Source organism: Panulirus ornatus, chromosome 68 (genome assembly GCF_036320965.1).
Source record: "Panulirus ornatus isolate Po-2019 chromosome 68, ASM3632096v1, whole genome shotgun sequence".
NCBI classification, from domain to species: Eukaryota; Metazoa; Arthropoda; class Malacostraca; order Decapoda; family Palinuridae; genus Panulirus; species Panulirus ornatus.
The window spans coordinates 11,433,715-11,460,480 of record NC_092291.1 but is presented as its reverse complement, the minus strand read 5'-3'; the positions used below and the strand labels follow the sequence as shown (position 1 = coordinate 11,460,480).

The window sequence follows — 26,766 nt, the reverse complement described above, 5'->3', positions numbered from 1 at the left end:
GTGACCCCTAGCAGGTCACGGCAGGTCACCTTGCCGTGAAGTAACCTCATCGAGGCCGTGTGTGTGTGTGTGTGTGTGTGTGTGTGTAATAGACAGGTAACTGATAGACAAGTCTGATAGGTGGACCTTAACCTCTTGTGCACCACAGTACGACCACCGACACGACCGTACGACACTTGAGCACGACCATGACCACTGGGTTTCGTGGGCTGACCCCAGTCCCCTATGGGAAGTGGGGGAAAGGTCTCGTCTCCCCGGGGGCGCTCAAGTGTCGTGCTGTCGTGCTCAAGGATCGACCCGTCGTGGCAAAAGAGGTTAAGGCGTGTACTGACCTAATCTACCTTGCACTAAGTGTATACAAATAGCCAAGTGGGCCAGCGTGATGGAACACCCTAAACTCAGCCGTGTCTCTGTGACCCCAGTTGACCTAACCTGACCTGACCTACAGTGACACGTGCAAGTAACATAAGAGATTCAGATGTGGAGGAATGACTTTAGTTCCCCTTGTAATGTGTTCACCTTGCTTGACCTAGCGTCCCTCTTCACCCTTCCTCACCTGACCTAACTACCTTCACCTACCTTCCTCACCTGACCTAACTACCTTCACCTCCCCTTCCTCACTTGACGTAACTACCTTCACCTCCCCTCCTCACCAGCATATCTTTACTGTGTCACTGACCAAAACAGATAACGTTTTTCTTTAATTGTTTACTGTGAAGAGACCTAGTTAGATGACCTGATATGACCCGTCCTTTGATCTACTCGTAAACAATTCCTGCTGTAAACTGACGTTGTGTTAACTATCTACCTACGCCACTTTTAGACGACTAACTATCGTAACATTACCAGGTTGACCTAACATAGCCTTTATTCAATCTATCATTAATGACGATCACTTAGACCTAACTTTACCCACAGCCTGCTGTGTGTGTGTGTGTGTGTGTGTGTGTGTGTGTGTGTGTGTGTGTGTGTGTGTGTGTGTGTGTGTGTGTGTGTGTGTGTGTGTGTGTGTGTGTATTTTGAAGTGTGTGGCTAACCTGGGGTGCGTGCTGGGCTGGGCATGGGTGTGTCTAACCTGGAGTGCGTGGCTGGGCTGGGAGGTGCGTGGGGGAGGCTGGGCATGGGTGTATCTAACCTGGAGTGCGTGGCTGGGCTGGGGTGCTTGGGGAGGCAGGCAGCTGGAGGCAGGTACTCACCCTCAGGGCGTGATAACCGATCAGTGCGGGGTCGCTCATCTGGCAGCAGGAAGACCAATTAACAACAGGTTTTGTGGCTGGCTGACTTGGCTGGCCCACCGTACGCTTACTTCTACACACTAGGGGTTCAGTCAACAAACAACAGGTTGTTGCTGGCGTACGGCAGACCTCCGTGCACACTAAAGGGTAGGGCTAGTGTGAGGCCACAACCATACGTGCATACACAATACACACTCAGAACAACTGGCACACTGCATGGGGGAGGGCTAGTGTGAGGCCACAAAATACAACACATGAGCACACTTGTATATTACCACGAGTTCCAGCGTTACACTACTAACGAATCTCCCACATTAACACTACGACCTGTACAACCTGCATCGACCATCTATATTCCTGCCACCGTCGCTCTACACAGGACACCTCAACACACACAGTGGGGGCATGGTTGACATCCCGCCACAGGTGTGGTAAGCCCTGGCGTCTCCCAGTCTTCACGATCGGTAGCAAATCACCCACCACACCAGCTACGCCTCCCAGACTGTACTGTGGATCTATCTCCCGCCTCTAATCCTTTAACGTGATCGCTCTCTTCCCCCCCGACTGCTTCATCAGGCCACACTCTCGTAAGTGTCTCCTTACTAAGTCCATATCCACCAACTCTGCCTGACCCTCCTCAGCGTCAATATCAGCTGGACTAATTCATGAAAAGATCCTCTTTGTATTTTCTTTGGAAGATAACTGCCTCTCCTCGGGCGATACTTCTGTCTCAATTAAGCATAAAGCAGAGGTTACTGCTGTGGAAATAAAGGCACATATTCCCTCTTCACCTGAAGAATAGCTCTTCTTCCAATCTGAACCTCAACAACTCTCCATCCTCGGCCCAAATGATTTACAACTGTGCTATACGGGGGGCGCGAAACGTTCCTTTATCCAAAAATGAAGAAATGTGACACTTTCTCCTCGTCCTCCAGTGATGGGTCTTTCTAAGCGCTGGCGAATGGCAACTCTAACCAACTTGTCCTACCTACATCCCCAACGAAAGCCCGTTCAGGCGATACTTCGTTTCTCATAACGACAAAGCAGCGCTTCATGACGACTCAACACCGCAATCTTCTACTGCTTTCAAATCCACTTCATTCTCTCTATCGCTCGCTCTACGTCTCGTTCCCTCACATCTATCTCTATTTGGACATGATTTCCCAGTGGGGCAGATGTAACCTAGTTAAGTCTAACGTCCATAAAATCTTCCTTCTTCTCATCTATCTTTCTAAAAACCTCTCACAAGTCTCTCCTCTGATGGCTACGTAGTTCTCCCACCTGAGATCTATCTATCATGGATACTCCACACCTCACAAATCGTTAAGTTTGCTTCCAAGATGGCATTTCTTTTTCATGAATTTGCTGCTTCAGTTATACACAGCAAATTTGTCCTTGACTGGATCAAATGCTCTCAGGGGAGGTTCTAGCTGTATATATTCACTTCGAGTCCAAAGTGATCCGACGTACCGACTTTCCTACATTGAACCCAGAGAACCAGTGTTGGTTCTCTTTCCCTCTTCTACAGATATTACGCCAGTGTCCGCTCCCGTAAACTGGCAACCTGAGTGTCTTTCTCACTAGCAAGGCCACTCAACACCTGGGCATGACACTACGTCACATGACTGATGTCTGGCCAGTGCCTAGCCAAATATGAGCCACTGTCATGTCTGTTTCTTGCCCTATACATTTAAGCTTCCTGTGTCTCTCCTACGACCTAATAAGACTTGTCTTCCAGAATTCTTAGATCATTTTTCTCTCGTATTACTTCTCTATCTTGTGTCGTCTTCTAATCAAAGGCCTTTGGTATAAAAAGGAAATATCATACGTACACTACATCATACTGCATCATAAGGTTCATTCGAGGCCGCATTACACTCACCCTAACACACACACACACACACACACACACACACACACACCACACACACACATACATACATACACACACACAAACACACTCACACTGAAGACTAACCTATCACAGAACAGGTCATACTGATGCTTGGGGAAAAGATCCTCTCCCTGTGTGTATGTAATGACCCGTGACCTCAGATCACCCATGACCCTGCCATGGTAACCTAACATTCGTTATCATGAACTAGTGTGAAAAATAAATAATAGCTAAATAACTTAAGAAATTACGATACCTTTCTCTAATATATATATATATATATATATATATATATATATATATATATATATATATATATATATTGGAAAGGATAACTGACTGTTACATTTCTCTCTTGTGTCTTCCCTGATGATGTGATTATTACACGAAAGTGCACTTGAGAACTTTTCGTGTTTCATTTTCCCTGTGGACGTTGTATAATGCTCTACCAGGAGTTGAATATATTACAAATGGAAGGAAACATAGCTACTCAGTTTTCTATTTGTCAAAAATACATCACATAACACGACACTTATCTTTAGCCAATGTGGATAATTTCGTGAAACTGAACTTCCCATCATCCAGCACTCCAGACTGACTCCACTTACAACGAAGTCAACTTCTCCTGATCAGTATGCAAATTTATGCAACTCTGAGTCCCAGAATCGAATTAGCTAGTCGCCCCCATAGGGGAAAGTGGGGGGAAAGGGGGCAGGACCCATCCTATGGCGTAATTACGAAAATGATATCATGTATTGTTCTGGACATGTTATGCCGAGGCGAATGTGTGCCCAGAGAGAGAGAGAGAGAGAGAGAGAGAGAGAGAGAGAGAGAGAGAGAGAGAGAGAGAGAGAGAGACGGGGGGGGTGTCGAACATATGCTCCACATAACCCTGGTACAGCAGTGGGTGTGTATATATATATATATATATATATATATATATATATATATATATATATATATATATATATATATATATATATATATAAGTAATATGGAGATATCTGTGATTACAATTAACGACTGAGTTAGTCGGAATTAATGGTTGGCAAATGAGATGGGAGCTTCGCCAACTTTAGAGCAACGACAAATCCCGGATTACATCACTCTCTTGTTCGAAGTAAATCCCTGACTACTTTCACATTATGGTCGTTCATGTTGGGTCATAAATCCTCTTACTCCTAGCAATCTTTTTAACATAAATGAATAAAAAAAAACATCATAAAATACATTTGAAAATACACGACTTACGATATTGACTTCAATCTTAAGTATCGACGTATTTCCAGAAAAAACCAGCACGTGCCACCACCACCACCACAGGCACACCAGCACGTGCCACCACCACCACCACAGGCACACCAGCACGTGCCACCACCACCACCACAGGCACACCAGCACGTGCCACCACCACCACCACCACAGGCACACCAGCACGTGCCACCACCACCACCACCACAGGCACACCAGCACGTGCCACCACAACCACCACAGGCACACCAGCACGTGCCACCACCACAGGAAGGACCCCAGCCACACAGTCGTCCCCAACAACCCCCGTCTACGGCCACCCGTCTCATCCCGTGGACGGTAATCTTAGCCACTAAAATTCACATCTTCTATGGCGTTCATGCTCGAGCGACCTCCACGGGGAATAAATATCATTTCTCGTGGCGTGAGGAGGGACTCAGAATGTGGCGCTCATCACGCGCACAGATCACCGGGCAGCAGCCCATAGTAGCCGCCTCCGCCTCCTCCTCCGCCGCCCTCTTCCCTCCTCCTGCCGCTGTCGCCGGACGAAGGCGCGATCAGGAGGACATCGGATGGGTTAGGTCGTTAGGAAGGACGGACGCTGACCAGCTAGCGACCTACACCGAGGATAGTGACGTCCCCGTGTATGCTTTTCCCCCGCCGTTTTCTGTGGACGAAGAAATACTTGAAGGGGGAAAAGTTCTGACTGGTCACTGAGCTTGAGGAGGGAGGAGGAGGTCAACACTGGTCTGGCCGGCCACAGACGGGCGGGCAAGTGGCACTGTTGATGATAGCGAGGTGGATCGCACAAACTGGAACCTGATATGTTGATCCCCGCCGAGGCCCCCGCCCACTCCACGTAAAATCAGAATGTGGTCATTAATCTAAGAGAAGTTATTATGGCTTATTGGAGCAAGATACAACCCTTGGCGAGGGTCTGATGGCTGGCTGGAGATGAACCAGAGGGAGGGAAGGTCTCCCTAGCCTTCACGGGAGCCAGACTAAACGGTAGGAGAGGGAGGGAGGAGGAGGAGGAGCAAGACGAGTGGGAGCGATAGTACATGTGGTGTACAATGTACGGAGTGTACACTACGGTGTACTGTACCCGTGCACATATCGACCCGGGGAGAATGACCTGAGGCATTCCCACACTACTATCCCCTGGTTGATCCCACACTACTATCCCCAGGCTTACCTCTCGTCACTGTACACTTGCTCATCCAACATCACACACACACACACACACACACACACACACACACACGCACACGCACACACACACACACACACACACACTGACCAGCAGGGGTGTAAAGAGCCGTAATGATCGTGACCAGGTGGAAGGGGGTGGGCTGGTGGGTGGGTGGGTGGGTGGATGGTGAGGGGTGGGTGGGTGGGTGGGTCGGGGGACATCGTGACATTCTCTCTTCCTAAAAAAAAAAAAAAAGAAAAAAGAAACGGAATCGACGTCTGTGTGAGTTCAAGGTCAGCCTACTCCCACCCACCCCCATCCCACCCACCCACCGCCCCGCCCCACACCCACCCACTCAACCTGCGTAAGCCTGGACTCCCCTTGGCTCGAGAGAGAGAGAGAGAGAGAGAGAGAGAGAGAGAGAGAGAGAGAGAGAGAGAGAGAGAGATGATGATGAGAGACCGAGTGTGTGTATGTGTGTACTACTGTGTGCAAGACACACACACACACACACGGGAGGCAATTCCGTCCACGCCATCATCTCCCTTAACACTTTACTGACAAACACATCACGGACCACCTCACCTCCTCACAAGGACAACCACCACACAAAACAACGAATGAAAACGAAAATAAAGAAGAAAAACACACGACAAATAGCTAATGCTTCAATAAACATTGACTTTCGGTAAATCAAGAGCAAAAAAAAAGAAAGAAAAGAATATCAGTGAACGATTTACGGATATGCGTTTACACAGAACACTGAAACTTCAGCAGTAAATATCACGGGATGATTTACCTCACAGTTCTGATAGTTTGGAAACTACTGTGGACATTACCGTGGTGTGGCCCCCTCACTCTGGCACTGTCCAGTGGCACCGTGATGTCTACAGCACTGTCCCGAAGAGCCTCACTTACTCTGGCACTGTATTAAGGCAACGTATCGATCCTGGCACTGTCCTGAGGGTAAGTGCCGACCCTAGCACTATCCTGAAGGTACGTGCCACCCCTGGGACTGTCCTGAGGGTACGTGCCGACCCTGGCACTGTCCTGAGGGTACGTGCCGACCCTGGCACTGTCCTGAGGGTACGTGCCGACCATGGCACTGTCCTGAGGGTAAGTGCCGACCCTGGCACTCACAAAAACCACCACAACGACCTTGGTCATAATATATACAACTGAAGTGACCTTGACGGTCGCCTGTAAAATTGTCGCGGGCCAGATAATCGTTGGCGGAACGATCGTTGGTAAAAACTGTCGTTGGTGACGTGGTATTACAGCCATTCGAACGTCTACACAGAAACTCTTGAGAATGACAGGGCAGGTCCTTCAGTATGTCGGTACGATCCTTGGCCTGGCCTTTATCACGACACTTCACACTAAGGTTGAGAGACCAGACCATCTTACGCAAGGGCCCTTCAGACGTGTTCAATCTGTTAATCTCTCCCCAAGTCCGCACCACAGGTCCAGCCTGGGGCACTGGTGCAGTAACCATATCTCGTTACCCCCAGGGATGTATAGACCCCCCCCTCTTGGTCTGGCTCTGTGTGGGCACCTCGTCCACAGCCTCACTACCTCAGGAGAGCATACTGTAGAAGCACTACATTTTCCGGACGAATGCGTCATCTGCGTGGGGACAGCTCGTGTGCACCAGACGGTCAGGTTAACTGCGGGAGACATGATCACCACTACAGACGCACGACCTCACTAGTGAGTGGTATTTGTGTTAAGAGAGATGATCACCTCATCAACCACTGTCTTGAGAGGCAACAGCAAGTCACCATCCAGCATCAAGTGAGCAGGAATTAGACGTCAGTAGAGAGGAACCTCGACCTGAGGCAGTCAGTGCCTCCCCCGCCGGCAAGAACACACAGAGGGCCGACCACGCCACCTTACTTTGATACACCTGGCCGTGACGTCCCTTGGTTCCTCAATACTACCGCGGGGGTGGCACAGTTCTGCTACTACTGCTCCAGCCTCCAGGGTAGGCGGCACACTCGCCAGCGAGGCTCGTGCGGAAGGTGTGTAGTGTAGAGAATCACAGGCTATAAAACATGTGGAAGCTGGCGTAAGATGCTATTCTGCTGTGGGGGGAGGGACGGAGTGGTGTGTGTGTGTGTGGCCGGGATGAGGGGGTTCCAGTAGTACATGTGCAGGGGTGAGGTGCTGGTCAGGAGGGTGTCGTGATGATCGAGGTGTCGTCCTTCACACGTGAGAGGACAGGAATGCACCGTGGCCTGGTCCCTGTACTGACACTCACGTGACCAGGCTGAGACCTTGAGTGGCAGCAGCAACACTGGCCACCTGCGTCACGGCTCCCGCCGCCGGGATCGATCGAAGTCATTATCTGGACATGGGATTGACATCGGCACCGGTTAGGCTCACGTCATCTACTGACCAACATTTAACCTATAGCACATGAAGTGCTAACCTTGGTATATACATTCAGTTAACACTCGCGTGAAATACTTCTCTAAAGTCGCCGCAGATGCGGTCCCGCTCGCGGTCAGCCACAGGTCTAGGATGTCTTCGCATCGCTGAGAATGTCATTTCTTGGAATCAGTGGCTGCATTGATGGCGGTGTGAGGGAGAGAGAGTGGGGGGGCGAGGCTCACTGCTGCCAGCTTGAAGCAGTGAGATCACACAACGGTGTCATCATCACCCGTGGCTTATAGCCTCCCATCACGTCCGTACCCAAGTGCACACGACTAATCTGACCTAAGCTGCCTCCACAAGTCTCGCCGTCTGCATGAAGACGAGTTCACGCCAGCCTTGATGAGGCGGGTCGTCAGCGATGAAGTCATGATAATGGTGGCCGGAACAACACCCTCACAGGGAGTCAAAGGCAACAGACAACATCGGTAACTCAATGTAACTGTCTTGCATGGCACTGTAACACTTGCGTTGCAGGTATATGGCTGGTGCTGGAGGTTCACAGCTCCTGAGGTTCGAACCAGCTAAAGCCACTAATTATTCCAACGAAAAGTACGGCACAGGCTCGCAATGGCTGGAGTTCCCAGGGATCGAGACTGCGAATCCGTAGGTTCGAAGCATCTGGGATCCGAATGATCGACAAAGCTGGAGTCCGGAATTCTCGGAACAACTGGAGTCCGTATTCCAGCGGCCTGGAATCCGTAAGTTCGAGACGTCTGAAATTATAGGTCTGGAATTCCTGGAGTCTCGAGGTCCCACCTGAGAAAACAGAAGCTAATATTTCCCGTTGTCCAAATGTTGGGAAGTAACGAACTTCTGGGATGCCGGACTGAAAGCATGGACACCAGAGTGCTAGGATACGGCTGACGAAGGCGGTGACGGCGCGTAGCCAGGGGAAGGAAGATGGTATAGGGAACCAAGGGCGTCTCTGCTTGAGAGTAACACATTACCTTGGTCGGGTGTGTCTTGAGGGGCGCCAGGTGCTGACCTCAGTGTCAAGCTGCTCATACGAACACTCGCTCATCCTCCCACCCAGCGCTCAGTCTCCCTCAGTGTTGGAGGAGAACCAACGCGGACCGCACGAACACACAAGGAGAGACAGGTGACGGAGGGCAGTGCGGGTGGCAGGTTAGTGTCGACACTCAAGGTAAATGTTAGAAATTTACATTTTAGTAACGTGGCCTCGACTACCTCCCTCCACCCCGCACACCGACGGCTGACACGACACCATCATGCCAGGGAGGAGGACATGAACAAACTACACCTGATCTCCTTATCCACCAGGATGTAGTCTGGTGTGCGGTGCTACAGACATGACTACCATTGTGCGACCACTCCACCAGAAACAGGTCGGAGTCTCTCTCTCTCTCTCTCTCTCTCTCTCTCTCTCTCTCTCTCTCTCTCTCTGGAGGCTGGTCATGGCTGAGTGGGTAGTGGGGTTTAGGTAAGGTGGTGGCCAGGTCAGGGCTGATGAGGTGGTGATGATTCAGGGTTGAGGCGACGGAAATAGGTCAGGGTTGTTAAGGTGGCGGGTCAGGGATGAGGTGGTGCTGGGTGTGGTTAAGTCAGGGATTGAGGTGGTGGTGTGTTTCGACACATGACATGGTACGTGGGAGCCTCGAGTGTGTGTGTGTGTGTGTGTCTGTGTGTGTGTGAGGGGAGTGACTCCCCCCCCCCACACACACACACTACGTCGGCGGCGAGGTCAAGGTCGGGTCGATGTGAGGTGGATGGGGTGGTGGTGGAAGGGGGGGGGTGGGGGTGTCGGCACCCGACCAACACTGACTGAGCCAGCACATCCTGCCACCGACACCCTGCATACTGCTGATACAACAGACCCTCCAGCACCCCGCTGTGGCCCACAAAGGAGCCAGGAACACTGCAGGAAGCGTCTGACACACCCACGTCACCGGGAACTGATTTAACGCTTGCAGGAGTGAAGCGCTTGTAGCACAGGAGGGGAATATGTGTCTCCTGGTGGGGAGCATGGATAGGACGGTCCTTAACCGGTCCCGGGACCTGTAGTGATGATGGTGAGGACCTGGACACTGGGTAGTGATGATAGTGAGGACCTGTACCACTGACTAGTGATGATAGTGAGATAGGATCACGAAGTTCTACAACCGGAAGAACCTCTTTCCTTCTGCATCTTCGGCATCCACGAGCACTCGACCCCCAGTGTTACAACCCAGTCCCCCTCCCCTTCTCCCCCACCAATGTAACCACTTACCCCCCCAACCAATCCACTCCAACACTCCGCCTCAGCCCCTAAATTAAATGTACTTCGTAGTCAACATTTCACTTCGATTTACCTCAAAAAAAAAAAAAACTCAACTCGATGTCACTCAAAGGGTTTGTGGAGCGGCGCCTCGCGAAGCTTCCAAGGTGAGCAGGATGACTCGGGTGTGAGGCAGAGGATGAGTGACAAGGCAGGTGTGAGTCACGAGGTAAAGACGGGAATCGCACGGCAGAAGTGAGTCACAGGAAAGACCTGGTGGGATCACAGAGCAAAAGTTTGTCACACAAAGTTCCGAGAAAGTCACACAAGGCAAAGTGTGTCCGGGTGAGGGCTGCCCTCCCGCAGAGGCACTCCCAGGCTCTGCTGACCCCTACCACCTACAGATGTGTGCGACCCTCAAACCCCACACACACAACTCCCCATCCTTCCCCATCCAGTCCCCATCCCCGCCCTAACCCTCTACCCTCGAGTGGTGACTTATTAGTTCCACAATTTCCAGGTCTGAGGAAGGTGAGGTACGTTTCCTGGCGTTAAGCGCTACGCGCAAGCCACGCCTAATGGCGAAAATCTCGTCGTAGTGACTCACATCCACCCCTTCACCCAAGTGGCGTGGGTGGAGGTGATGGGCGGGAGGGCGGCCCCGGCGAAGGGGCGGGTGGAGAGGCTGCAGGACCCCGTATCAGCCGTGACGTCACCCTCAGAAAGACAGGGGGGAGGAGGGGGGGGGTGTGACGACCACCCCTGTATTCATATACTGGACGATAACGCGAGCGATACGAGGCACCGCGGGGCGGGACCCAGCTATTCACCGCGTCACTTGGAGGGTCGAGGTTCCTGTCGACTGGCTCATCCCCTCCTACAGTATTCCCCTGAAGGGGCTGTCCTCGTCGCCCGTACCTCAAGCAATGAACTGTAGGCATACAGGCCTGTGTGTGTGTGTGTGTGTGTGTGTGTGGCAGACAACTGACCGTGCCATCTTGACCACCATAGAAAAGAAAGAACAGAAAACTATACACAAAAAAAATATAAATCTATGTTCATATGTAAAGGAAAACTTCACTACTCTAAAACCAGCATGACGTGGTCCAGCGAGTGACTTGTATACACAGGTCAGTTTCCCTGAGGTCACACGACAGGTCATCACAGGTCACCACCCAAGAGAAAACGAGTCCTAAGGGGTTTCACCAGCCTAGAGCCACCGCCTGGTGGAAGGTACTGAAACCAGACAATTAATCTGTTATATCTTATTTTTAGACCACAGCCTCACCGCTGCCTCAGCCACACACACACACACACACACACACACACACACAAGCCCCATTCCCCACGCCCAGGCCCCCAGGCGAACTCTGTCCCCTCCCCCCGATCACTACCTCTCCTAGTTCCTCCTCTAGCTAACCTTCCCCATCACCACACACGCCCGCTGCCCATCCCCATCAGTACGTGTACCCTTACCCTTCCCCATCACTACAATGAACCCCCTTACGTTTCCTAACACTATATGCAGCTTTCATTTACCCATCACTATACACACACCCCTTCCCTTTCCCATTACATACACCAGAAGCCTTAAACGAGACGTGTTTATGGCAGCAGACCCTCGCCCCATCACGTGAAGCGTGCGGAACCAAAGTACTGCACGTACGCCCGGCAGCAACGTCATGTGCAGTGCGAAGGTTGCAGGCCGTCAGTGTCGTGCGCCTGGCAGCGGCGTCATGTACAGCTTGTGGGGAAAGGGATGGAAGGGGGAGAATTACCGTACGCCCGGCAGCAGCGTCATATGCAACGCGAAAGTTGCATGACAAGTGTCGTATGCCCGGCAGCAGCGTCATATGCAACGCGAAAGTTGCATGACAAGTGTCGTACGCCCGGTAGCAGCGTCATATGCAACGCAAAGTTTGCATGACAAGTGTCGTACGCCCGGCAGCAGCACCATGTGCAGAGTGTGTGTGCGTGTGGAAGGAGAGAGAGAGAGAGAGAGAGAGAGAGAGAGAGAGAGAGAGAGAGAGAGTATCGTAGGCCCGGCAGCAGCATCATGTGCGACATGAAGCGTGTGGGGGGCAGAGTATCGTACGCCCAGCAGCGAGGCATCGTGCGCCTGGTTAATATTGTGCCCGTCACTGTCATCGCACGTCACAACAACACTCCAGCCTACAAGTAAGGCTGGGACTGCGATGTGAAGAGAAAAACAAATTAGACTTCAACAAACTTCACTTTACAGCATCCAGATGCACCTCGCTTCACACATACAGGCAAATCTCAACCATCGTATCTTTATTTTCCCAAGTTTACCAACCCCATAAACTTGTCCCATTAACCACACAGCATTACCTACCTTCTCATTCCCTCCTATTCCGAACCCAGACAGCACTGAACACACGACAATAGAATGTTCAAGTATAAGTAACTTTTTCTTCCGCAAGTAAAAAAAAGAAGAAATACTACTGCAGAAGAGAGAGAGAGAGAGAGAGAGAGAGAGAGAGAGAGAGAGAGAGAGAGAGAGAGAGAGAGAGTCAAGAAGGCTTAACCCCACCCATCCTCCTTGGTAGTCAAGAAGCACCTCACAAGCCAGCACATATCAACCTGGTGATACGTAAGGTGTCGTAAGACAGTTAGGTGCAGGTAATGCCAGGCTGCCGCCCACCACCCCTCCCTCCCTCCCTCCCTCCCCGCCTGGTGCCAGAGTAAGGTAATGACCGCCCCCCTCCCCCCACACACACACTCCCCACAGCCTGTGTCACGGCCTGACACGAGACTCGTCTATCACACAAACCCAACCTCGACCTAGGTATTAACCTCTGCCTCACCTGAAACCTGTGTGGGTTTCAGAGAGAGGGGAAAAAAAAACCACTTCAGTTCTCTTTCACAAATGGTGAAGTTCATCGAGGGGAAAACGAAGGGAAATTCAACATGAAGGGAGAGGGAAGGGGGTGTGTGTGGGGACTCCAACACTAGGGGGGAACTTATGTATTTGGGGACCGCTACATTATGGGGCGAGACATCTGCACTGGTGGAAACTCCAGGAGTGTTGTACGGTCGTGAGGACATGACGGGTGGTAAGGGCAGACAGACACACACGTATTACCAGCAACACAAGGTAATGAACGCCAGCAACACAAGGTAATGAACGCCAGCAACACAAAGGTAATGAACGCCAGCAACACAAAGGTAATGAACGCCAGCAACACAAGGTAATGAACGCCAGCAACACAAGGTAATGAACGCCAGCAACACAAGGTAATGAACGCCAGCAACACAAAGGTAATGACAGCAAGGCAAACTTACTCCTGCCTTAACTTCCGTCCCGTAAAATCTAATTGGTCATACCTTACGTGGGTGAGTGAGTCTGGCTGCCAGACGCTGGTCATCGTCTGCACAAGCACACCAACACTACACCTCCACAACGTCTTCCACTACACATCTCTAAATACACACACACACACACACACGACAGTATACATGACCTCCTCGAGGAGTACCACTACACAAAGGGTTATCACGGTACACTTTGGTATACTTTAGGCTCTCTAGGAGTACCACTACACAAAGGGTTATCACGGTAAACTTTGGTATACTTTAGGCTCTCTAAGAGTACCACTACACAAAGGGATATCACGGTATACTTTAGTATACTTTAGACTTTCGAGGGGTACCACTTCAGACTGGTATCCCAGCCCGCAGGTGACAAGACACCCTGACCCCAGCATGTACTCGCCACGAAGTACCAAATCAAAAGCTTCTTTACGACGCCGAGAATGAGGCGGCCAACAGTCGACTTCCTCGGGGGTTAACCACGACCTGCTGGCATGAGGAGGAGGGAGCGATCCCAGGTTGCAGGAGTCCCCCAGCAACATACCTGCCAAGCTCAGCGCGACAACGTCTCCAGCAGGGTGTTCCTCCCAACGCCAGGAGGAGCTGCCTTTCCTTCAGGTCGGTCCACAGGCAGGACAACCCGTCTCCTGTGGTGAGTCAGACAGGCAAATGGGAGGTCACACGCTCACATGCACGCAAGCATGTGCAACCTAGCACGTAATACAGACACACACACACACACACACACACACACACACATACACACACAGAGTAATCACACATTTCTTGCCACAGTGGATTGAATGCTTCCGTTATTGAATCTCAGGCCACGTCACACTAGGCTAGACCACAGCACGTCACACTAAGCCACACCACAGTACGTCACACTAGGCTAGACCACAGCACGTCACACTAAGCCACACCACAGCACGTCACACTGAGCCAGACCATTGCACGTCACACTAGACCAACTAGCGCTATCGAGGCAAACACTTACCCACAATTAGCATGGCAGGTTGAGCTGCAATATCTCCTACACTCGTCCACACGTCTCATCTCACAATGTTACCCCCCCATCTTTGCCTGGTATATCCTGTGCCACTCCTGCGGTGCTGGTGCCGCCACCACCACCACCTCGGGGCATAGGAAGAACAAACACCAACATTGCCTTGTGCTACGCGGAACAAACACAGACGTTCAATTCGAAATTATACATGGCACGTCATTAACCGGAGGGGGTCCTCCTTCCCCGCGGGGGTCCCTCCTCCCCGGCTTCGCCAATAAGGACGCCATCTGTATTCGGCCCCGGGAGCTGCGGGACCGGGGGTTCGAACATCTCCGTAACACGTGTCGTGCCAGTTACGTTTGACAGTAATAAACTGTGCGTCTCCGGCGACGCTTGTCTCAACACTGACTGCGCTAGATAGAAACTGGCGCGTGAAGCAAATGAGCTCAAAATTCAAATTAATGTCATATATATATATATATATATATATATATATATATATATATATATATATATATATATATATATATATATATATATGACAGTGGCCAAGCAGGAGGGGATCAGTTGCTAAGTAAAGCCGGGGGTTGGAGAGGCACCGATTGGGCTTCACACTCCTTCCCTCCCCACCCAGCCAGTGAGGAGTTACCTAGATACACACTCGTGACATGTAACACAGCATCTGTTGCCCTGCAGTCGCGTCACACACTGAAAAACCTCTTCTCTCTCTCTCTCTCTCTCTCTCTCTCTCTCTCTCTCTCTCTCTCTCTCTCTCTCTCTCTCTCTCTCTCTCCTTATCTATCCAGTTAATGTTCACTTTAAGAACAGATTTCATCAGTCTCTCTCTCTCTCTCTCTCTCTCTCTCTCTCTCTCTCTCTCTCTCTCTCTCTCTCTCTCTCTCTCCCAGGATGAGTCTACAATTCTACCGTGGAGGTGGGCGGTAGCGCGTAGCGGTCGGTGTTTAGTGACCCGTGGGCTACACAATGTCTCCCCTACATCCGTGTGAAACCTTTCACCTCACGCCCTCAGCCCCCCGTGCTGCTGCTGATCCATGATGTTTCCTGTCTCTTGCCTTCAGGTCCCCACGAAGGCTCGTCTTCTGCACTGAGAACCTAATTTCCTCAACACTTTCCTTATATGACTCGTCTCTCAGTGTCGGTATAAATGTCGCTGCTCTTTCAGACCTGAGCTGGTGTGTTTCAATATTATACTGCAGTAGGTTATAGTTACAGGCGTGTGATCTAGCATTTGCTGACAACCATTATCGTGGTTACCAGCGAGTACAGTCCTGTATACACGTACAATGTCTGGTAGTGAGAACTTCTCTTGGTACATCCAAGCGACGTGTTCAATGAGCCAGTCAATGAAGTTCTTCAGTGCTGAGTCTGCCTCCCTGCTCGCCTCCGTTGTCAGGTTAGCCTTTGCACGTCTGGGCGTCGCTCTGTTTTTGTTAGGCTGGTGTTTCTCTCGGTCTTTCAATTGACTGTCAATCTCTCTCTCTCTTACTTTTTTTCCTTCCAGAGCGTAAAGGAAAAAAGAACCATTTTCTCCCAAAGTAGAGAAATTTATTCACGCCCGAACACTCGCTAGGGGTGACACCTTCAAGATGAAACCCTTGAGTCCTACGAGGGGGATGATGATGGCCAGACCTTTTAACCCGTTCCTTCAGGATCAGGTTAAAGGCCAGGGGTCGTACGCCGTCGTGCCCTGGGGTCGTAACATTCCGTTCATGGGTTAAAGACGTCTATAACATCTATATCAAGCGCATGAGCCATAAGGCTATTCTTTTTTTTTTTCTATGCATTATGTGCACGGCAACATATGCGAGAGGATCACGTTCTAACAGGTGCCCCCTCCTCACACTTTCCCAACTGCCATACCCAACCATCACCGCACACCAACACGGTATAACCCGAGCCAGTACCTCCTCGCCGTGCACCTACCGCGGGCGTCGAACTGCGTCTGGCGGGCATGGCGATACTCCGCATCTTCCCTGGACACAACACAAGAGCCTCAGCCAAGCAGCGGCCGCACACTATGGACTGGGAAAACTCTGTTGGTGTCAGACGAACGGCAGGAGCAGCGGTGGCTACTGCAGCAGCACCCTCAGCCAGTCACGTACTGAGTTTGGCTTCCCTGCGCCAGGTGGCAGACAATAGCATTGCTCTGCACCTGACCACCTCCCCTCCACCTGACCACTCACTCAAGTGTTCCACACTAAACGCTACTCACTCCTCAAGCACGTAATATTACAAGACTTAAGCAACACAGCAAATTCATCACCACTGTTAACATGACCCTTTCCCTCTACGTCAATCAGAGATGAAGCAACACAATAGCTATGTTCCAAGTTGACGCTTATGAAAAATATATGTTGAAAATCCGTTTCTTTTTTTAACTCCAAACAAAACTTGGATCACCACCTCAAGATTCGTTCGCTAATATTTTCCTTCGCTGGCTTGATACGGATACAAACACTCTTATCTTAGCCTAGGATAAAAATTATGGCGGGAAAATCCTCAGGCAATTGCAAATATTTGACGTTTTCTGTGTATGTAATATATCTAGGCTTTGTGATTTACTGAAAATTATAGCCATAAATAATCAAAAAGCAGCCCCGAGGGCCTGACATATATAACCTCTTGATCATACCGATCTGATCCTTGGGTATAATGCCTTATTAATCTTTGACTTGTACTCAGGGGTCGAACCATCTCGCTCAAGGGTCATACGTATCGACGTGCTTAAAGGGATAATACGACTCGCAACTGAATCTCCCATTGTAAAAAAAAAAAAAAAAATAGAGCACTGAGGGATAAGTCAAGCCCCGTGAGTCAGCCACGGCGGTGTTCAGTACCAGCCAGCCTAGGGTCGGCGCCCGCCAACCACGGCTCGCATTGAGCGCGTTTTCTGTGTCGCTCATCATATGATGGATGGTGGAGGAACATTCCCTCTTATCACTACTTAAACCTAATTTCTCTTGTCAGAACATCGCCATTCTTCACTTCAAAAAGTAAACCAAGGAAAAATTCATAGAGGAAAATCCTAAGTGATACGTTATAAGCAATCTTCTTACGCTATCTCAAAGGTCATACTGAATGTAAACAAAAAAAATGCCACAAATGGCATAGGATGGGCGCAGCCAGTTGCGTTTTCCATGCGAGTTAATTATGAGAAGAACACGCTTAACAACTGCCATACTTACTAATGATTGAAATGCAGTGACAATATATATATATATATATATATATATATATATATATATATATATATATATATATATATATATATATATATATATATATATATATATATATATATATATATATTCCTATGAGTCCACGGGAAAATTTTCCCCGTGGACTCATAGGAATATATTTGATCACACCTCTGGTACACCAAGCTATGCTGACTCACCGTATATCCAGATACAGGAAGACCCTTAAGCATCAGTTTCGAGAATCATACGCCTTCGAAACCTCTCTTTCTGAGATACCAAAACAAGAGTCCACCTCTTTAAACCCATACAAACCCCATTGCTTTGGTACCTCCCGAGATGGAGAGCCCACCTCACCCCGATGGAGGGCACCCAAGCATACCTCACCCCTCCACACACACACACACACACACACACACACACACACATGCTAACGCCAACGACCAAAATGATACAGGGTCCCGTATGACCCCAAGCGAGTCAGAACAAGCGAGAGGTGATTTCGTATCTTTGGGAAGTTTGCTCTGGAGGAGCGAAAAAAGTGATGGGAAAATTGAAAGGCGAGTTAGCGCATGAGGGGAAGTTACGAGGTCAGTCAAGTGTGAGGCAAAACCCCCGGGACGGAGGCGGCGGTGAGGGAGGCCCGGCGCACGGGGGCCTCGGGCCTGTGAGGTGGGTCGCGGCCTCACAGTGCACACACACACACACACCTCCAGGCCCATCATCACACGACCTCCAACACGGGGAATTCAATTATAAACGAAAAGCCCTTTTTTTTCCCCATCTTTTCTTGTTCTTTACTTTGAACGTGTATGTAGCAGAGGGAGGCTGAGGTGATGGATACCCACTGGGGGAAATCAGAGAGGAGGTGGAGGAGCGTGTCTGGGGGGTCTGATCAGCACCAGCCGGCGCGTGGGAAGTCGGCACAAGAAGCGTTGTGCTGGTAAGGGGTCGACCCAGGAAGCAACGGTTCAGCCGAACGGGAAAAACGGAACTGATGATACGAAAACACACAGGGGACGGCGAGCGGTGGAGGCTGGGAGAGAGAGAGAGAGAGAGAGAGAGAGAGAGAGAGAGAGAGAGAGAGAGAGAGAGAGAGAGAGAGAGAGAAGGGTGGCCCCCGATAGGGCGGGGGTGGAGGAAGGCTGAGAAAGGATGCGGGGGACGAGAGCAGGGTGGGTGGTAGAGGGGTGGTGTTGAGGCGGAGGATTCGAAAGAGAAGCTGGATCCTGTTGGTGTAGGTTGCTGGGGGGGGAACACCTACAACGCTGTCATCTCACTACAGATATCGACACTGTGTTCGAACCTCCTGGGATGTGGCCACCGCCATTAATCTCGATATATACAAGACGTGTCTGTGTATACAGCACAGCGGGCGGCAGGACACCACAACAGGCACACGGTAGTACAGACCGCGGTGTCTACGGAGTTACAATGCGAACATGACTATCTTTTGTGACAGAACGGATATAAACAAATATCTCGACAAAATAAGTGTTAAAAATGATGGAACTACATTCATAACCGGCATAAGTACACACACACACACACACACACACACACACACACACACACACACACACACATTTATATATATATATATATATATATATATATATATATATATATATATATATATATATATATATATATATATATATATGAGCCAAGTACCAGTTTTATCGGCCAATTCCTGAAAGAAGAGTACCCTCTGCGCACACAAGTCTATCTATCCTTTACCTACCCCTAACTATGCACCCTTCACCAATGCTATCAATAAAATGCTTTTTGTTTAAAATCGGAAATAAAATTTCTAAAATTGAGAGAGAGAGAGAGAGAGAGAGAGAGAGAGAGAGAGAGAGAGAGAGAGAGAGAGAAAGAGAGAGAGAGAATCCTAGACTTCACTAGCATAATAATAATGGTAATAATGATAATAATAGTAATAATAATAATAATAATAATAATAATAATAATAATAATAATAATAATAATAACAATAATAATCAAATGTACATATATACCTTGTGATCTCACGTTACTGTCTGGTCAACAGTGAGGGACCTGTAAGCCATTCATTCTAGAATTCTGACACTGGTCATTACAGGTGTCATATATCTATCTGCATTACCAGCACCATCCATTAATCAGGGCATGAAGCCAGCCAGCAGCCACCTACACCTAAAAATGTGAGCTACATACAGCCACCCACACCTAAAAAATGTAAATTACATATGAAACCTCGCCATCACCATCGCTTTTCCTTCTACCACATTCAACTGCATATGCATGAACGAGGAAAATAATATCTGACTATCTTCCAGTCACATGAGAGAGAGAGAGAGAGAGAGAGAGAGAGAGAGAGAGAGAGAGAGAGAGAGAGAGAGAGAGAGAGAGAGAGAGAGAGAGAGAGAGAGAGAGAGAGAGAGACCACGGCCGTGTTTCGAGCAAGCTAAAACTCATGTTCTAGTTCGTTGGGTTAGCTAGGCATACTAGACTTAAAAAAAAAGAAAAGTACCTCAAACATATTGCTAATCCGAAGATAAACGAACATCTGAGACACTCGACAACTACACAATCAGAATATCAACTTGAGATCAAGGTGAAATTAGACCACAGGATAAACCCGGGGTCTGTCTGATGCAGAACACAAATTGCTTTATCCCAACCAACATACATGTAGGACCCGACCCACCCGCGGCTCCCGGCCGGCCAAGTTGCTTCTGCCTGCAACCCCTCCCTCGCTTCCGGCCATGACCTACTTATCCGCCGCCCTCACCACCACGCTGATAACTTGTCATCTAGCAGCTGGCTGACCTGCCCTAACAATACCTGAGGTATGACCAAAGGAAATCAGCTACGCACGTATATGACGTCATCGCCTTGGGTCAAGTTGACTCGATCAGACATTACCGATATTGAGTTTTTATTAGTCATCGACGAAATTTATTGACCATTTAAATCAAAAGGTTTTTTTTTCTCTGGTGATTAAACCATTTATCGTCGTCATATGAGTCCAGTCATTTTGCCAGCACTGATATAATCTATAATATATCCAGTAAACTATGTAATAGATCCAGTTGATATATCTTATCTACTTGGTAATATACCTTTTTTTTTTTCATCTGATTACCTGTATCATATTTGAGACAGTGATTATCTATCACGTATCTGTGACTTATAGCTCTAAGTTTGAATGCGTTGATTCAATATGTGAGACGTCTACGGACTTAACAGATGACTCGAGACGACAACATACGTTATGCAGACGCAGCCTCAAAACCTGTTTCTTTATTCATGTAACACAGCCTGTTACAGACACTGACGATGCCACATTAACCCGTTAAGATATCAATACACAACTGATAAATACGTACAAATGAATAAATCAATGACTTCCCTCATAAACATCAGCTGTGCCTGGCAGTTACATGTTACTTTTGTCGTATATGTCCAATGTTACTTAAGACCACATACAATATTTAGTAAGTACATCGAAAGAAAAAGCTATGTCTTGTCAAGTGAATGTCATGTTTTCATTTGTTACTGAAACTATCTTACAAAAAATGAAAAAAAAAAATTGTCTTCATAAATGAAGTTTCTTTCAAGGCATAACTTGTTCTTCTCCTCGACTACTGTGTGAAAAATAATCAAGCCCCAGTCACGTAAGCGCCATGAACTGTATTTATACATAGTGTTCATACTGCACGCTTGGCTAAGGAGCTACAATTTACGCACTTATATGTTACACCAGCTACGATATCATGTGTAATTCGCAAATAATAAAGATATATGATATGTATCGTATTAAAACTAGTTCTACTCCTGGAAGTATAAAATATTCCTTTTTCAAATCCATTGTTTAATATTACGCTTTATATAACGAAACAAGTATGCAGCATTTCGGTGCGACCATCTTCACAACTAGGCAAAGGCAAGCGTTCATACTACCGCCATTTATGAATACGTTACAAACCCGACGATTGAAGATCAGCTAAAACAGTAGTATTCGATCACCTATACAAGTCCTACTGGGATGAAGGCAGCGTTGGGAAGGGTCTTCTGTTGGTCGTGATGTGTCGTTATTGTCCGTTGTTCTGAACATAACCTGGAAATGGCGGGTGGGGGTCACTTTGTCCCTTTGTTGTCAAATTTGAGGACAATTTCAGAAAACATGGGAACATGCTACATGTCGCCACTGATGTCAAGCCATTTATATCATTTTTGTTCACTGTCACATGGCGAACCGCTTCGATGCCATTCTTAAACAGCTTTTGACGATTTAAATGCCAACTCTATGAAAGCGACCGGATGGGATGGAACTCCTCGCAGCCTGCGTTATACCAGATTCGGTGGCGCCTTTTGTCCGCCCTGCTGCCATATCATACGGACCACATATACAGAGAGCGTACGTAGCCTTAGAATTATCTTAAGACCTGAATGAGGTTTTGGTGAATGTAGCTTAACAATGACAGCCTTACTGATCCTGATATATGCCATCCCTAAAACCCATACAGCCAACCAACCAACCTTACCAGATAAACGACAAAAGTAAGGAGCAAAAACGCTGCTTTATTTAAAACACTGGCTACCAACGATTGTACTTTTGCTTTTAAGAAACTTATATAACCAGGTATGATTTAAATTTAGTCACAATGGGCCAGAATAAAAGAAGATACACCAAAATCAAAACACGTACTGGGCCATTAATAACAACGGTGTTTTGAGCGATCACTTGGAACTGACAGTTACGGCCACACACACACACACACCATGACCGCTTTGTTTTACTAATATATTTCCCGTGATAATGAAGGCGTTTATTACTTTTGTCAGTTTTGCAATGTAGGTCAAAACGAAAATAACTCTCACTCTGACATCGAGGACGACCGTACCACCACATACCACGGCAACACGACCCTGGAGAGCGGTGGCACAAGCCTAGTAGGTAGGTACTGACGGAGGGAGTTAACTACTTAACGGGTAATTCAGAGGTCACGCCATCATAACTATCGTTTTGGTCGTCGTGCTGAGGGGTCGTACCGTCATGTTCAAGAGTTGTAGCATCGTGTTCATGGGTCGTACCGTCGTGTTCAACGAAGTGAAGTACACTGCGAACTTGCGACTTACATGAAGGCCTGTTTACCCGCCGCGCCGCCTGCGCTCTACCGACACCTGCGCATGACTTGAACACTTGTTGCGTATGACTTACGTACCAAGTATCAGTGACTTGTTCTCCTGGTGGTTATGACTTACATACCTGGTGCCAGTCATGCTCCTTGTCCTGTGACATTTCCTCCGCGCGTGAACACATCTGCCTAATACCCGTGACCTTTATCTGTTACTTTATTTACCCGCGCGTGGTTGTTACTTATTCACCCAGGTGCATGTGGCTCATTTATCTCGAACGCGACCTATTTAGCCGGTACCACTGATTTATCTACCTCGCACGTGTGACTTATTTATCGGTCCGGTCCGCCTGACTTGTTGATCCAGTGTTGTGACACGTATTTACCGACGATGCGTGACTTATTTATATCAGGTGACTGAATTTTCATTCAAAGTCGGCGCTCCTGACTTATCGCTGTGCCCATCCTCATCGCAATGTTCGCTCACAGTATTTAACCTCAAGGAAACCACAGCACAACCCCCCCCCCCCCCTCCCCCTTATCCATGACGTGACATTAGTGTTAGCTGACCATACCGACGCCCGAGATCATGTCCGCTTCACAGAGGTATGCTAGCCGCGAAAATTCTTCCTCAAATGCTCGCATTGCGCAAGAGTGCTATATATGAATGAAAAGCACTTAACGCCAACCGCTTGCTTGGTGTATTAATGCTCTGTACGTGTTATCATTTTCGTAAGGAGTGTGAGCAGTTATACAAAGAGCTTCCGGAATTGTGCGACCTCTTCCGACCGCTACAGGAAGACGCTATGCTTGCGCTATCTTCAAGGTGAATGTATATATATAAATCACTGAGCGTCGGCGTGTGAGGCGGCGTCGTCATTCGTGATTGGTGGGCGCAGGAGCCGGGTCCGTGACGTCACGCCTCCCCGCCATCAGGCCTGCCGACATAAACACAATCTTGTCGACGCCTTGCTATCTGGCGCTGTCATCTCCCGCCACGCGCCAGTAAATTAACCGATAGTTGTGTCGAAACAAGCATCGATCCTGCGGTTTTTATCGTGAAAAAATGATCGCGTAATGATGGTGCTCCAGATACGTTAATGCTCAGGGAAGCAACAGTGGTGGGAGTGTTTCATTTTACGAGTCCTAACATCCAATACATTACTGAGTCTTTTACAGACGACCAGAGCTTGAGCGGACGTTGCATTCGTAAAGTCTACTCACAAAACTTGAGGAAGAAATGATATAGGTAACACCGATCTAGGTATAGAATCTACAAGAAAACAATGAGGGGCATGTCACACCAGGAAGGATATATAATTTCCCGAATGTGAGTGGATTATACATAATAGACTGGAAATATCCCTCATCAACGCTAGCTCTCCTCCTCTCCCCATCCACACCCCGCAAATCCTCTCCGCCAACAACACACGGCCACACCAGCATCGTGAGTCCCAGTGCCAGGACTGCAAAACTGGGAGTCATGTCTTGCGGTTCCTGAAAACGAAAGACAAGAAGTTGTGACCGACACGGGACAAAGCACGAAGGCACGCGATCACGAGTCTCCCATCTCAACGCGGCGGCCGATCTGCCCAAGACGTATACCGGTACGTGGCGTGGCTACAAGCGGTGCTGACCTCCTGGGGTCTTGACCTGGTCCTGGCGTGGCTACCAGCGGTGCTGACCCCCTGAGGATCATGACCTGGTCTCTATGGATGAGTTGAAGGGCGAAATCATCCTTTGGGGCTCCTGCACACCTTAACCCGGCCGGTGGTAGTCGCTCCTGAACCGACCGGGCCTTTTCCCGTGCCATTGCCTGCGTGTTTATCACTGGTTTCCCCTCTAAGTGTTCACCAAGGCGCTATTCTCAGGGGAAAATCCTGACACATGGCGAGTCTTTGTGACGGAAACAAAAACTAAAAAGGACAAACTTCCGGTCAATTGCTTAGTTGTTAGTTCTTTAAGGAATCAAGGAATTCTCAACATGACAAGTTTGATATATCATTCTTATACATCAAAGTCATATACCTGGGTGTATAACGTACATGCAGTCGGCAGTCCAAGGAAGCCACCACACACACACACACACACACACACACACACACACATACACACACACACACACGCACACGCACACACAAACAACTCGCTAGGACCAAATTCAATAAAACTCCTATAACCAAACAGACTGAAATATGTGTCACTTTCTTCTGGACGTGTGCTGACAGCTAGTCCTGGGAGTGCGCTAGAAGCCAAAATGCACGCGAGCTGGAAGCCAAACTGGGCTTGTAGTTCGGCACTACAGCATAGAGGCCATCCCAGCTCGTCCAGCCCACCAGCAGCCACTGTGAACATTGAACACAACCAAAATCTCTCCGCCACTACCACAACAACTACCAGCTCTCCATCAACACCACCTCCACAACCTCAACACAACCACAATTACAGAGCCCCACCACAACCATCAGCCCTACCACAATCACCACCACTAACTTCGACACAACCACAACCATCGAATCCCACCACAACCACAACCATCAGCCCCACCACAACCATGACTATCAATCCCACCACAGCCACAACAAGCATCAGCCATACGATCACTAGAACCACCAGCAGGAGAGCCCCATCACCACCACCCCCAGCAGGATGGACAACAGAAGGTGCTGCAGCTTCACCGACGCTGCCTTACTGTTAGTGTGGGGAGATCTGGGGGGGCAACGGGGGCTGGCTGGTGCAGACCTGTGCTGAGGACATGAAAAAGAATATATGGATAGGAAAATCGAATGCATCCCCCCCCCCCCCTCTCTCTCTCTCTCTCTCTCTCTCTCTCTCTCTCTCTCTCTCTCTCTCTCTCTCTCTCTCTCTCTCTCTCGTCCCAAGAAGGCTTCACCCACTCCACACTGTCCCGAGTCCGTCCGCCACTGTCTATTTTCATTCTTCACTTCCCCCGCCTACCCCCCATCCCTTCCCCAACCTCAACCCACCCCCGTCCATCTTGCACCGTCAAGACTTCCTGCCTGGCCCCCCTAACGACCAGAGTGTCGTCTTAGATTGTGTCCTCACGACTCCCAGCTGAGCCCCGATTGGCTGCCGGAACGGGCCAGGTGAGGAAGGGAGGCGCCCCCACCCTATACCTAGGCCAATACGGATCTAAGCGCCAGTTGTCTTATAGAGTCCAGTTTCTCGTGTTATCGTCATTGCGTTTCCCCTCTTACCATAATTCCGGACGGTCTGTCTCTCCCGGACCAACGAGGGTATCACGTGACGTCGTCGATCAATCTAGTCAGGTATATTTTTGGCCAGGTGAGCGGGCCGGACGCCTCCACCAGCACCGACGGTAGGCTCCCCCTCGCTGGGACCCTACACTGCTTCCAGGCTCGCCTCGGCCACACACACACACACTCTCACATGGCGCCGAAAAAAATATATACCTTGTTCTATCAGCATTCATGAAACATATACACACGAGTATGTTCACATGCAAACGGACAATGAATACGCATGGACGTACAAAGGTATAGTAATTATACACACACACACACACACACACACACACACACACACGCCATCTGATACTCTCGCGTTATTCTCTTTGTGACAGTGATGATCCTCGATTAGCGATTTTCTTTGTCAATAAAGAAGTGGAACTCTCATTTTCGTTCATCGTAATCAAAAATCTGCTGCACCTTAGTTTCACTGGCGTCTCGTAGGCATTTTGTGACCTACACTTTCTCAGCTGTTGATAAGCCTTAACAATACGAATAATCATTTTATAGAGAGTGATATATACCGTCTTTAGATACCGTATATACTCGTCTATAAGTCTACCTCGTGTATAGGTCGACCCTTGATTTTTG

General features: G+C 48.9%; 1 protein-coding gene across 8 annotated transcripts in view; it reads right to left on the bottom strand.

The window, feature by feature from the left end:
* The window catches only part of LOC139747248 (beta-1,4-glucuronyltransferase 1-like), a 128,342-nt gene that overhangs the window by 73,665 nt on the left and 27,911 nt on the right, over nucleotides 1-26,766 (bottom strand). For 2 of the 8 annotated variants that reach the window (XM_071659326.1, XM_071659324.1), the window contains exon 2: nucleotides 1,197-1,235. The exons of the other annotated variants lie outside the window; for them this stretch is intronic. In XM_071659326.1, coding sequence (XP_071515427.1) covers nucleotides 1,197-1,235 — 39 coding nt within the window. The remainder of the gene's footprint in view (nucleotides 1-1,196; nucleotides 1,236-26,766) is intronic. 8 annotated transcript variants of the gene reach the window in all.